The sequence below is a fragment of the Suricata suricatta genome, chromosome 13 (genome assembly GCF_006229205.1).
Source record: "Suricata suricatta isolate VVHF042 chromosome 13, meerkat_22Aug2017_6uvM2_HiC, whole genome shotgun sequence".
NCBI classification, from domain to species: Eukaryota; Metazoa; Chordata; class Mammalia; order Carnivora; family Herpestidae; genus Suricata; species Suricata suricatta.
The window spans coordinates 32,222,299-32,235,603 of NC_043712.1; the positions used below are offsets into that span (position 1 = coordinate 32,222,299).

Here is a 13,305-nt window from a genome sequence, read left to right on the forward strand (position 1 = left end):
GAGGAAGTACTATTTGTTTTCCTGTCTTCTTTACATAATATAATAATAGAGATGCTGAGGTGGGGAACAAAGCAGTAAAAAAATTACAGGATGCCACATAGCAAAAGGTTGTATCTAAAAGAGCAAAAAAGTAAATTACTTTGTAATTTAATATTTACAAATAAATAAAAGCTATTTCTTAACTAGGTGATGGGCAGTTGTATATTGGTTTTGTTATTACCCCTTAAGCTGAACATGTATATTTCCTACACTTATACAGTTTTATATAGTTTATATTTCGTGATAAGAGTTTAAAAAGGAAAGTGTGAAGAATTTTCTCTTAAATAAAAAAACCAAATACATGTTTGAGTTCTGTTTCACATAATTGAATTGAGCCACCTTAGGGAATCAAAAGCATAACAAGCCAGTGGTTCAGTATTATTGTTGTTTCTTTTAAGCATCAAGTTTAAGTATTATTTCTTTTATTTTTTCTTCTCTTTTCTTTTAAATTGCCCTAGTTGCTTTCTCTTCTTGTACCGGGTGCCTCCCTAGGAAGCAGCCTTGAATATCAGAGAGAGAGCTGTGTGCCAAAAAGGAAAGTCCCAAGGTCAAGCCCTAGCCTTTGCCACTTGCTCACGTGTGACTTTAAGTCACTCACTCAACCTCTCTGAGGTTCAGTTTCCTTATGTATAACATGAGAGCAATACTGTCTACTGTACCAATACGGCGGGTTGTTGTGAAGATCAAAGTTAGACTAAAGAAGTAAACATGTTTTGGAAGTCGTTAATTATAGAAGCATCACAGGCTGTGGATCGAACTAAGACTCGTCTGTCCCCCTGCTCTGCCTGTGGTCTGTTGGGTGACCATGTGCCAGTGTCTGAACCTCTCTGAACCTCAGTCTCCTCATCTGAAAACTACAGATCATAGTAGTGTCGACCTTACAGTATTGTGTTGCCCATTAAATGAGAAAGTGAATGCTAACCCTTAATGCAACATTTGCCCTACGGTTCATTGCACAATAGCTTCAAGGAGTCAAAATACCTGAGCTCAAATCCCACCTTTTTCTCTTCCTAGCTGCATGGTCTCAGTCATGTCATTGTACCTCCCTGAGCCTCAGTTTCTCCATGAGGAACGAAGACAGTGATGTCTCCTCTACCTCCCTCACGAATTGTTTTGAGCCCCCTCCCCCAGAAGTATACGGCATGAAAGTGGGTGGTGGGGGCCAGGCTGCTGTGCGCCTCTGAGTGATTAAAAATGAACACTCATCAACAAACAGGAGAAATGATCATTCCTCAAGTGGTTCTAGTCTGGGATCTCTGACCAAAGAGGCCTCCGACCTTAGAGCAAGGTCTCTGCAAGGTGCCCCAGCAAGCCTTTTGCGAGAGTGGGGCTTCCAGAACCCACCCCAATGCCAGGCATTCCTTTCCCCTCGTTAACCTGGGAAATGCTTTGCAGCCGCTCCGCCTCGCATTAATCTCACGGGCATCTTTGGAGAAGCACTTTGTGTCCAAACAGTCCTTCGCCAGGGCTGGGTGCAGCGGCGACCTGGCGCAGACCTAAAGTGGACCCGAGTTCCCAACGCACCCAGCCCGGGGCCTTTGTATACATCCTGGCACTGCCCACAAACAGGGTTTTGTCAGAAGCTTCCTGAGAAAGTTGCATTCCATTCATCTCGGCTGAAAGGGACCCAAGATGACAAATACTTCCCTCATTTAATTACAGAAACAGTCAGCAAACCCCTGGAAAGAGATTAAACCAAGCAGAGAAAAGAGCAGGCCTCCATCCTATTCTGCCCCCCTTGCTTCTGGCCCCAGTTTCTCACCTAGGATTTAGCAAGAGGGCCGCTCTTAGATGTACTCTCCACCTGAAAAGTGCCGTACATCTCTGCAGGGAAGTTAAAGTCGGAGGCCCCAAACCAGGGAAAGAATGAATTGCATTTACAGGCAAGAATTCATCAGCAGCTTGGAATTTAATAAAGGTCCTGAAGTTGGGAGGTGTATTTACATTTTTCATCTGGGCTGACATCTGCGGAGAGAAGTGAGACACAAAGGCAATTATCTGAATAAATCAGATCAAATGAAACGCATACCCACGCAAAGCGAACAAACTTCATCATTTTCCTCAATTGGAGGAAATTGTTGGAGAGAGAAGGAGAATTGTGTTGTCGCAAGGAACCTTTGAAATCCTTCGTCCATCATTCTCAGAGGTGAGGAAAATAGACATGTAGAAGAAATTATGTCCTGTTTTCACAGTCCTGGAGACAGGGTTGAGTATGGTTTCCCAGGTCCCTAAAGAGGCTTCGTAGTGGCCTCAGCTTCATGTTAAAGTGACTCATGGTTCAATATGCACACCCTACACTTGCTAAATATTTCGTGCCAGGAGAGAGATGCTGACAACTCTCTCCCCTTCCTACTCCGTGGGTTAAGGCGTGCCCCCCAGAAAGGAAACTTCCTGTGTGTGAGAGACTCTGGCGAGACTCTGAAAATCTTGGAGTCGGCTGCCTTCCCCCCCACCTGCTGTGGAGCAAGCCTTCAGGGTTGGATCATTGCCTCCTCTCCCCTGCACCTGGCAGTTCAGAGCTGGTTGAAGAAAGAGAACCAGATATGAACTTCAAAGCCCAGTTTCATAGTTCCTAGACTGACCCTGCACGACCCTGCACAACTCTATCACCTTTCTTTCCATGGTTTCTCCAGCAGTAAAATGGACGCTGATTCCTACATCAAAGAACCAAGGGACTCTAAGACTAACTGACATTCTAGATGTTTGGCAGCTTCAATGATTCAAAAATAGATGGAGCTAGATTGATAAAAATCCAACGAAACTTTGCCTCCTGGCACTGTGGACACTGCCTCATAAAATAACAATCGTTCTGAAAAATAATAGACTTTTCCCTCTCTCTCCCACAGTCTGCGCTGGAGACCCAGGGCTTTGCCAATCAGAAAATTGGACAGCTACACTGCTACTCAGTAGTTGCTGATCTTTGAAGCAACCAAGATGCTCTCTTCTATTCATTTTCGTCTATCTCTGTCAAGTCAAACAAAGCTCTACCTTGCTAGGGAAAGCTGGATAAGGAGAAGACAGAAAGGCATTAGGAGTGCATTGCATCCTGGGAAGCAGAAACCTTTCAATACAGTTTTATGGGCAAGAAAGAAAAATCCCAATAGCATGCATGATGGAAATGTAATATACATTGTTGATTCAGAGTATCAGAAAACTAGACAACAAGGGCAAAGCTGTCACCTCATTAATGTAGAAGAGCAAAAAGTGAGAGCCTCTTGGACACTAAAGACTGCTCAAATTTTTTCAGTTTTCTGGGTAGAGTATTCAATTATAATATAAAAAGACAGAAAACAGGGCCAAAGGCAATCCACATATTATGTTATTTGATAAGCCATGTCTGAAAATACCTGCCTTGCTTCTGACAATGGGTACATTAGAAATAACTAACATTCAGCCTTTGAAAAAATATTGCAGAAATAATCGATGGTGCATAATACCCAGAAAAAGCAGAGAAAGAGTCCACCTCTGAAAATGTTCTATTGTAGGATAAAGAAGAAAACTTCCAAAATGTATTTAGCATTCTCAATGATAGGCAGAAAAAAACATGGTCTCCATGAGTTAGCCTGAGATAAGGTGTCGGGTGTGATCATAAAAAATTCTTAGGAAATGGAAAATCTCAATAACACAATAAAATATATTAGAGACAGGAAAGCTTAAAAGTGAGGCTATTGAAAAGCAGATCAACAAATGTACAGAACAAAGGCTGAATGGCTGACTTGTTTATGTACAGCTGTGCAATCACGCTGCAGTCGAGGTCTGCAGAGTCAAATACTAACAAAGTGTCACCATATCCCAGAAAGATTAGCAAAATGTAGGAAAGCAATTATAGATGCTCTTGTGAGATGCAGAAGACAAAGACCAAGAGATTATATAATTATTGTATAAACTACATTTATAGTATGTATAGATATATTTTTTTCTGAGTCAAAAGACCTGAGTGTATGGATTGAATGATTCCCTGTGTTTCAGACAAAATCAAGAGTGTCACACCAAGCTCTATCATGGCAGTTTTTCTGAATTCTAGGAATAAAGAACAAACATTCTTCAGGGATCCAGGCGGAGGACACCAGATAGCTACAAATGAGTACAAACTAGAACAAGAGTCAAAGTGGGCCCAGATTTTTCATCTGTATCACTTTGTAGTTTCAAAGGAGAGAAGGGTAGTTCAAGAATTTTATACCCAGTTAAATTCTACCATGTGTGTGTCAAGGCAGCTGAGGGTCATTTTCAGCAAGTTTTCAACCACTTGTCCTTCTTAATAATATTAAAAGATACTCCAGAAGGTTGAAACAAGAAGCAAGATTAATATATCCAGAATGGAGAAGAGTAGACATTTAGTCTGAGTACCAAAGAGGACATGAGGAAATAAATAGGAAGCATACAAAAAGAGTAAGACTGCCAACAGGATGGTAAGTGCAAGGTCAAGAATTTATTACAGCAATAAGCATATATGTTTTAAAATCCATGTGCTCTTTTCAAGAAATATACTTTTAAATCCTCTTAACAGAATGCAAATAAAAGGAGGATCAGATCTGTGGCAGGCAAATGCAAGCAGAAATAAAGTAAGGGTTTCAATATTATGCATGATATAATGTAAATCAAAAAGTAATAAAATGACAGAAGGGTTTGTTTTACCTTGACAAATACTTTAATTCTTAGTTCGTGTAATGATGATTAAGTGCCTGTGTTTGGACTAGGCCAAGATAGACATTGCTGAAAAATAAAGATATAATTATAATAAACTTTTATACTCAGAACAACATAAAATCAAAACATATAAAACAAAAACTGTTGAAATACATGGAGAAATTGTCAGAGATGATAGAGAAAAATGCAATGTCTTCTAGTCTTTGACAGATCAAGTAAACAGAAATACAAAGCATGTGATAATATGATACTTTGGTTGATTATATCGGTTATGCATAAGAAGTCTGACAAAGATTTTTATAGCTTACAAATTGAGACTGCATTCTTTTCTAGACACCATGGAACTTTTACAAAAATTGATTGTAGAACAGGCCACAAAGAAAATCTCAATAAATTCCAAAAGCAGACACTAAATATGCCAGATTCTCAAAACAATGCTATACAAAACTAAAAACGATAACAAAACTATAAAATAAATTTAAAAGTACTCTCCAAAATAAATCCTTGTTTAGGGATTAACTCAGAGGCTCAATCATCTCTCTGTTTAGAAACGAACTTGGTCATGGGGGTGCCTGGGTGGCTCAGTCAGTTCAGCCTCTGACTCTTGATTTCAGCTCAAGTCATGATCTCACAGTTCATAAGATGGAGCCCCCAGTTGGGTGGTGCAGAGCCTGCTTGGGATTCTCTCTCTGCTCCTCCCCCCTCAAAATAAATAAATAAACTAAAAAAAAAACGTAAAGAAAAGAAATGAACTTGGCTGTTTGAAAGAATATGGGAAGAACCCAGAAGGGTTTGGCATTCCAGTTAGGGCCGTAAGAGTGACAGTGCCTCGAAGGAAGGCCTAGCCTAGCAAGCACATAGGATCCAAGTGAACAGTGTTCACGCGGGGGGAAAGAGCACTGGTATTGGAGTCCTGTACACCCGGATTGGAGTCCCACTTCTACCTCTTACTGGCTATGGTGCATATTGTCAATATCTCCTCATTTTTAGGTTTTAGCCTACTTATTCAAAACTAGGGAGGTTGAGCTATGTTCGTGGCTCTCAACCCTCCCTGGGCATCATAATCACCTGCAAAGTTTTTATAATAATATTGACGCCTAGGCTCTAGGTCCAGAGAGTCTGATGCACTTGGTTTGGCGTGGGACCAAGGCCTCCTATTTTTTAAAATCTCCCCAAGCAATGTACAGCCAATAACATAATTCCAATAACACAATAAAAATATATGGAGAACCCCAAAGCTAGATGACTTCTCAGGTTCCTACGGGTCTGAAATACAGCAGCGCTACTAGGCATGTACAGCCTTTGCCTATAGAAGAAAGTTTTCAGAGGCTAAAGCCAGAGGAACGGTGATACAGAGCAATCCAATCAAAGCATGCGTTATCTCAAATGGGGCAGAAAATGCCAGTGCCAGTTAATATTTTGCACCCAACATGATTTAGACTGGGGGCATATATTGTACTCCAAGCCCATTGTAAACACAATGGGCCATTTATTCACTGAACAGTAACTACTGTAATTACCTACAGGGCAAACATATGAGGTCGTTCAAGCAACAATTAATTGTAGACCTGGAATTGATGGGACAATAGCGATAAAGTAGCAACCAGAGTGTGATTCAGAAATCACATCAGAAAGCCAATATTTCCCAGATTGTGTTAGATAAGCATTTTGGGGGGAGGTGAGGGCACTTACACCATCCCAGGTCCTGAAAGAGTTACTCCCGATTTTTCTGATCATTCCTTCTTACACTGGTGACCGTAGGAGGCCTGAAGTGTTTGTTGTTTTAATGTTGAGAGAAAAGTCACAGATGCTGTGTTCAAGACTATAGAGAACGTCTATTTCTTGTGCTCACCCGGGACCCAAATGTCCCAAATGTCACCTGCAGGCAGGGGTGCTGACCTTATATGGTTTGTAGGACCCTTTCTGTGAATCTGATAGAAGCCATGGATCCTCTTTTCAGAAAAACGTGCATGTCAATAATGCATGCATGCCAAAACAAGCTTTTTCATTCAGTTTTTGGGGTGCTCACAGATGCCTTGGAGCCCCTCGGTACTCTCGGTAGGTCATAGTCCAGCCCCCACGTGCATATCTCCAGACACAGGGATCTCACTACTTCCAGTGCTGGGCCACTCTGATCGGAAGCCTTCCTCGGTGTGTCCAGCGGAGGTCTCCTCTCTGTATGTTCTTCCCATTCGTCCTTATTCTACCCGGAACTTTTTTAAACCGTCATTCTATGCTTGGCCTTTACCAGTCTTGGGATGATGTCCCCCTCTCTGTGAGGACCTTAGAAATTCATTCCTACAGGTACCCTCTAGCTCCAGGGGACAGCTGATGGGATATTTTATGCTCATCTCCAACAGAATGGGATGTGTCGAGGTTGCTGATTGGATGCAAGAGATGCAGGGGTCCTAGGTAGTGACTGTCTCCTCTCTGAGCCACAGGAAAGGACAGGGTCTCCCCTACACCGCTCTGCGGAAGTCTTGGGCGCGGGGAAGGGGGTGGGGGGGAGAAGGAGCGCTTCCTCAGGTAACTGGAGAGGGAGCAAAAGCATCTTCAGCTAGGACCTGAGGGTAGCAGATATTATTTCTCAGGATGCTGAAATTGGACTCTGGGATGGATTAGGTCTAGAGCTGCTGCGAGCATGGGAAGGGCTCGGGGAGAAAGCAGGTGGCAGAGTGAGCTTGCCTTGGCTGTACCTTCTCTGGGTGAAAGATTTACATGAAGCAAAAGAAGGAAGAAGAAGGAAGGGAAGGAGGCTGGTAGGAAGGAAGAGAGGAACAGAGGGAAGGGCGGTGTGTGGTGAACGACAGACTAAAAGGAACCATGGAAGAATTACTTAATAATCTCGGTGGGGGAAAGGCCTTTCTAAATATGGCACAAAACCTGAGGACATAAAAGAGAAAAAAAATGATAAAATCAACCTCATTTTTTTAAAAAGTCTCTATGTCAGAAGACACTGTAAGAAACATAAAAAGAGAAAGTACAAATGGGAAAATTAGCAACTTGTGTTGCAAAGGCCTAATTTCATTAATAATAAAAGATCACTTTTATCCATGGATAAGAAAAAGACTAAGAATCAAATTGGAAAACAGGTAAAGCGTGTGAACATGTGAATGGTTTCCAGAAACAAACCACAAATTGCTCTTGAGCATAGGAAAAGGAACTCTGCCTCGCCTCTACTAAGGTAAATGCAAATTAGAAGTGCAAGAAGATACCATGTTTCCACCTTCACACAGCAAAGATCAAAAAGAGTGATAAGCTCCTTCTGTGGGTGAAGCCAGGAGGAAAGAGAGAGCAGAGATCAGAGGAAACGCGACGGAGGAGGTGACATTTAAGCTGGGCTTTGGAGGACAGAGAATTAAAATCCAATTTAGCAACTTACTGGCACTTAAAAGACAGAGAAGGAATGATAAAGGGAAAGATAGACAGATTTGACTACTGAGTGTAAATTAAAACACACACACACACACACACACAATGAAAAGCAAACAAACTGGGATATTTGTAGCTACTGCAATAGACTGAGTTTGGATGCTGCACGTACAAAAAAGTCTTCATTAAATTCAGTAAGAAAAGCATTAGAATACCACTCAAAAATAAGCAAAGGACATGACAAAGCAACTTCTAAAATAGATCATACTACTAGTTAACAAGCCCATGGAAATGGGCTCAACGTTATGCATAACCCATGAATGCAATATGATTCATTTTCTTAGTGATCATTATAAGATTATATAGAGAAATGTCTTATTTCTCTCGCGATGACTGTGGTGAAATAGGCCCTCTAATTATACCTGGCTAGTGGGTGTGTAAATTGATACACCTTGTGGGGGGAATAAGAATTAAGTCTCTGAAAGCTCATATCTTTTATCTGGGAAATTTTGTATCACAGACAGACACTATGCTACAGAAATCGCCTAAAATGTGGAAAAAAGATGCTCCGCACAAAGATGCTTGTAGAATAATATGATAATGATGACAAATTACGAACAGCCTAATACCCCCAAATTAGAGAGGATTTGGTAAATCACCGTATGTTCATATGCTGGAATATTATGCAGCTCTTAAAATGTTTGCGAGGAGTTTTTTTTAACAGAATGGTTTCGATGCTTGTAGGACACTGTGAAGGGGTGGGGAGGAGTCCAACTGTGTGTGTAGCATGATCTCAAGAATCTCTTTTTTTAAAAAACCACTGTGCATGGAAAAAGGACCAGAAGGATTTAAATGTTATGTTCCTGGTGACTCACTGGCGAGGGATAAATTACTGGTGCATGTTTTCCCTTCTTTTGCATTTTTAAAACCTTCTCTTCAATTATAATGTGTTACTTTCACAATCAAAGGGCTTAAAGGACGTCCTGCCCTGTGCATTTGCGCCCCACATCAGGCTTCGGGTCTCTGTGCTGTTCGGAAAGACCCCGGGCTCCCAGCCGTGAAGCCCACCAGTTCAAGGTGTTGTCTCTTTTGTGTTTTCCAGCTTTCCTTTGCCGCAACCACGCCTGTTCTAGCTGATAAGAAAAAATACCCTTATTTCTTTCGGACTGTCCCCTCGGACAACGCGGTGAACCCAGCCATCCTGAAGCTGCTGAAGCATTACCAGTGGAAGCGAGTGGGCACGCTGACCCAGGACGTGCAGAGGTTCTCCGAGGTAGGTCTGCTGAGAGGGCGCGCTCTCCCCTGCCTGCCCGCTGCCGTCTCCGGCCAAGGTGCAAGGTGGGTCAGTCAGGGACGGGCAGTACCGCAGCGCTTGTGAGCACGCTTGCCTTAGCGGGATGGGAGCTGTCTTAACCACTGACAGAACAGAGCTGGTGGCTGCGGAAGTTGTGCACGAGAAGGGCGAAAACCGTCCAAGAGAGCTCGGGAGCGAAACCTTCCCTTTTGTCGTGCCTTTTGTCTAAATCGTGTGGCTTAGTCCCTTACTGCCCCTGTAGGTGTGCTGTCCTTGGTACTGATGCTGGGTGACCATCTAAAATGATGTGTCCCCGAGAGTGTTTCTACTGTGAGGGGCGTCTGGGGAGGGGCTGGCTTGGAAGGAAGGCTCCGGCGTCACCGTGGATTAGTGGATCCGTTTGGGGTTTTATTGGGTGACTTATGTTAATGGCTTACACACATACATCATAGGTGGTGTTTTAGGGTTTTGTTTTGTTTTTTGCAAAAAATGTTAAATGTGTATATATATAGTAAAAAAAAAAAAAAAGTAAAAGCATTGCTTTGCCCAATCCCCCTAAATCCCACTCTCTCTGCCAAATGAACTGCTTTGAATTTACTGTTCATCTGCCCAGAATGTTTTCAATATATTGTTTAAACCCAAATGACTTCTTGCTGTATGTTTTGCTTCTTTCATTTTACTACGGATCTTAGAGATCTTGATTGACCTCATTCCTATTAGCGGGCAATGGAGTTCTGTCCGATGGATAGATGGTGATTTGCTGAATGCGTGCCACTCTTCAATATCACAGCCAGCACCCTCCCGCCTCGGTGGGCATCTTCGTAACAGATTCATAGAAGTGGAATTATTGGATCATTTAAAATATTGTGACAAACTGACCTCCAGGAGGGCTGTTCTGATCTCTAGTCCCACCAGCAGTGTGTGAAAATTACCATTTCCACGCTTCTTTACTAACAGTGGATATTGGCAAATGTTTAAAAAGTTTTCCCTGTTCAGACGTGTGCAGAATGATCTCTTGCCTTTTTTCCCGTTCGCTGCGTAGCTCCTACTTTCCTCTTTTCTCCCGCGTATGCTCTGGACCCTCAGAGCGTCCTGGCAAAGTGAGCCATCCCACATGTGCTTAGCATACCAAGAGAAAAAAGCTGTGAGCTGCGTTGGGGAGGAAAGGTGTGGGTCCGTGGACCTCAGCGGTAGAAGTCGGGGAGGACTCACCACCTGGGTGTGTGTGGGGAGAGGTGGGTGCAGAGCAGTGGGAACGACCAGACCTGTTTCCACTGCAGCTCTGTACTTGGTTTCTGAGGCTCTGCCCTTCCTCTCCCGTGGGAAGGAGAGCCCACTCCACGAATTGGCTGTGTGACCTTGGAGAAGTCCCCTCACTCCTCTGAGCCGTGCTTTCCTCCCCTGTAAACACAGCAACAGTAGCCTTCCCTGCAGGTTCTTGCCAACGTCAGTCATGGATTTGAAAGAGCTTTGGAAACTAAAGTTCACGCACAGAGAGGAATGTTTTCAGAGGTGCTTGAAAAGCAGAAGTGTTTGGCCCCATGGTCTGTGGTTATCCAAACAAGGCAGGCTTTTCCCAGGCAAAGCTAGACTTCATCTTCCCACCTCTCTGTTTCTCAGTCCCTAGGGAAAGGCATAAAGGAAACTTGACCCCCTGTGGGAGTGACTCATTGCCAAACGCTGCAAAAGCTTTGGCTGCAAGAACGCCTTTTATGCCTTTTGTACGGCAGGCAGTGACGGATGCTCTAAAATGAGTGTCAGGCAGGTTGATGGTGAGGGTGGGGACGCCCAGTCCTGTGGCCACATTGGCACCGGACTCAGCAGTGATTTGGAGACATCTGCTTGTTCCCAATGGGGTCTTGAGCTGTCACGGCCTGAGGGACCTTTAGGGACACCTCCCCCAACCTCCTTGCATAGAAGTGAAAACAGGCCCAGAGAGGGGAAGGCAAAGGTTCAGGTTTTCAGAGCACCTCAGAAGTCACGAAAGATTCTTCACAGGAAAGTTGGGACTGAATCCTGGGATCCTGACTCCCAGTCAGACTTCCTGTTGCTCCTTCTTTCCCATCCATAGCTTCCTATTGTCACACAAGAACTGCTTGTAGCTCTGAAGGTTAGAAATATCCCAAAACTTCGGTTGAAAGAAGATAAATTATTAGTCCCCACTCAGTTGAATGCTTTATAGATTCTCAAACACTCTCACAGCAGCAGCCCAGCGGAGCGGGGGGAGGTTATGTTCCCATTTTACGGATGAGGAAACTGAGGCTTGCAGAGGGTGCTTAGCTTCTTCCTCCAGGCCACATGCTGATAAAGGGCCCACCCAGTGCTGCCGACCTGACCCTTCCATGTCAGCCATTGTTTTCTCTAGCATGCTGTCCTCACCCGGTCAAGTGTTGACAGTTTGGGGCCACACCTCCGTCCCACACAGCTGTGTTAGGGCCCTCAGCTGAGGCTTCAGGACATCTCAGTGGGAAGCCTCTTTTCTGAGGACAGGATGTTGCTTGGTGGTATTGCTGGCAAGGACCCCTCTTGATTTAAATCTCCCAGGCCAGCTGACTCCTCTGTGTGCCCAAGGGTTTTGGCATCCCTCTCCCAGTGTCTGGGCCGCATCGCTGGAGTGCAGGCACTGGAGGCTCGCCAGGGGCTAACAGCTTTTCGTGAGTGCGAGGGAAACTGGATTCCTTTTATGAAATTGGTCGATCAGCAGCGTCAGGCACTTCTGTTCCCAACCGGAGCACTGGAAGGATGGTCAAATGAAAGCAGTGCTGAAGTTGGAGGGGGAGGGCAGGAGGGGGAAGCTTAGTCCCAGAAGGGCTGAAAGGCATGCAGGGCCGAGGGCCATCCCGCCTCGGGACCGGCTGCTCCTGGTGGGCCCCAACTAGTGCGTGGTGCCCAGAGGCTGCCTGGTACAGGGGTCAGGTGAGCCGGTCTCCAGATCCTGCTTTGCCAGGCAAGGGCTGCGTGGCCCCCAGGCAGTTCCCTTTACCTGGTAGATTCGGATGTGGAGGGGCTAGAGCTGCTGTGAGACAAACCAGGTCCCTAGCGAACACCGGTGGCTGCACAGTGGAGCTTGCCTCAGCCCTGCGCTCTCTGGCACAGAGATCGAAGTGAGGTGAGAGACGAAGTTAAGATTCTGTATCAGGTAAGCTGATCTGTAGGCCGAGCTTTGACGGGCAAGAGCTGTGTGGCCACAGGCAGTACACTTCTCAGTGAGATCCTTTTCCCTTTGTGAAAAATGGGGATATTTATCCTGACCCCAACAGGGACTCAGAGATGAGTCAGGACAAGAAAATCTAAGATCTCTGCATAGTAAGTGCTCATTAAATGGACATCCTCTACTCCACTAATTACTGGGACAAACTGGAGGAATGCATATCCATTCATTCAAAAAACTAACAAATGGGGGGCACCTGGGTGGCTCAGTCGGTTAAGCATTCGACTTCGGCTCAGGTCATGATCCCACAGTTCGTGGGTTCGAGCCCTGCATTGGGCTCTGTGCTGACAGCTAGCTCAGAGCCTGGAGCCTGTCTTCAGATTCTGCGTCTCCCTCTCTCTCTGACCCTTCCCTGCTCCCGCTGTCTCTCTGTCTCTCAAAAATACATTAAAAACATTTTTAAAATTTTTAAAAAAGGTGGCCCTACTGTGTGCCAAGGTCCGTGATGTGCACAGACCCTGTGCTGTGGAGGGCCATGGAGGAATGGACATGGCCTCACTGACTTCTCAACTCTAGCTGCTCATTGGAATCACCGGGAAACTGTTTTTTTTTTTTAAGTTGGGTTCCCCCCCCACCACCACTTTTAACAGCTTTACTGGGATATAATTTATATACCATACAGTTCATCCGTTGTTAATGTACAGTCCAGTTATTTTTAGCAAATTTCTGTAGTGATGCAGGCATCACCACAATCCAGGGTTGGAACACGTGATCACCCCACAAGTTTCCCTTGCACCTGTTT

General features: G+C 44.5%; 1 protein-coding gene across 1 annotated transcript in view; it reads left to right on the top strand.

The window, feature by feature from the left end:
• GABBR2 (gamma-aminobutyric acid type B receptor subunit 2) overlaps positions 1-13,305 on the top strand; it is a 338,745-nt gene that overhangs the window by 130,688 nt on the left and 194,752 nt on the right. The window contains exon 3 of the mRNA XM_029920582.1: positions 9,161-9,331. Coding sequence (XP_029776442.1) covers positions 9,161-9,331 — 171 coding nt within the window. The remainder of the gene's footprint in view (positions 1-9,160; positions 9,332-13,305) is intronic.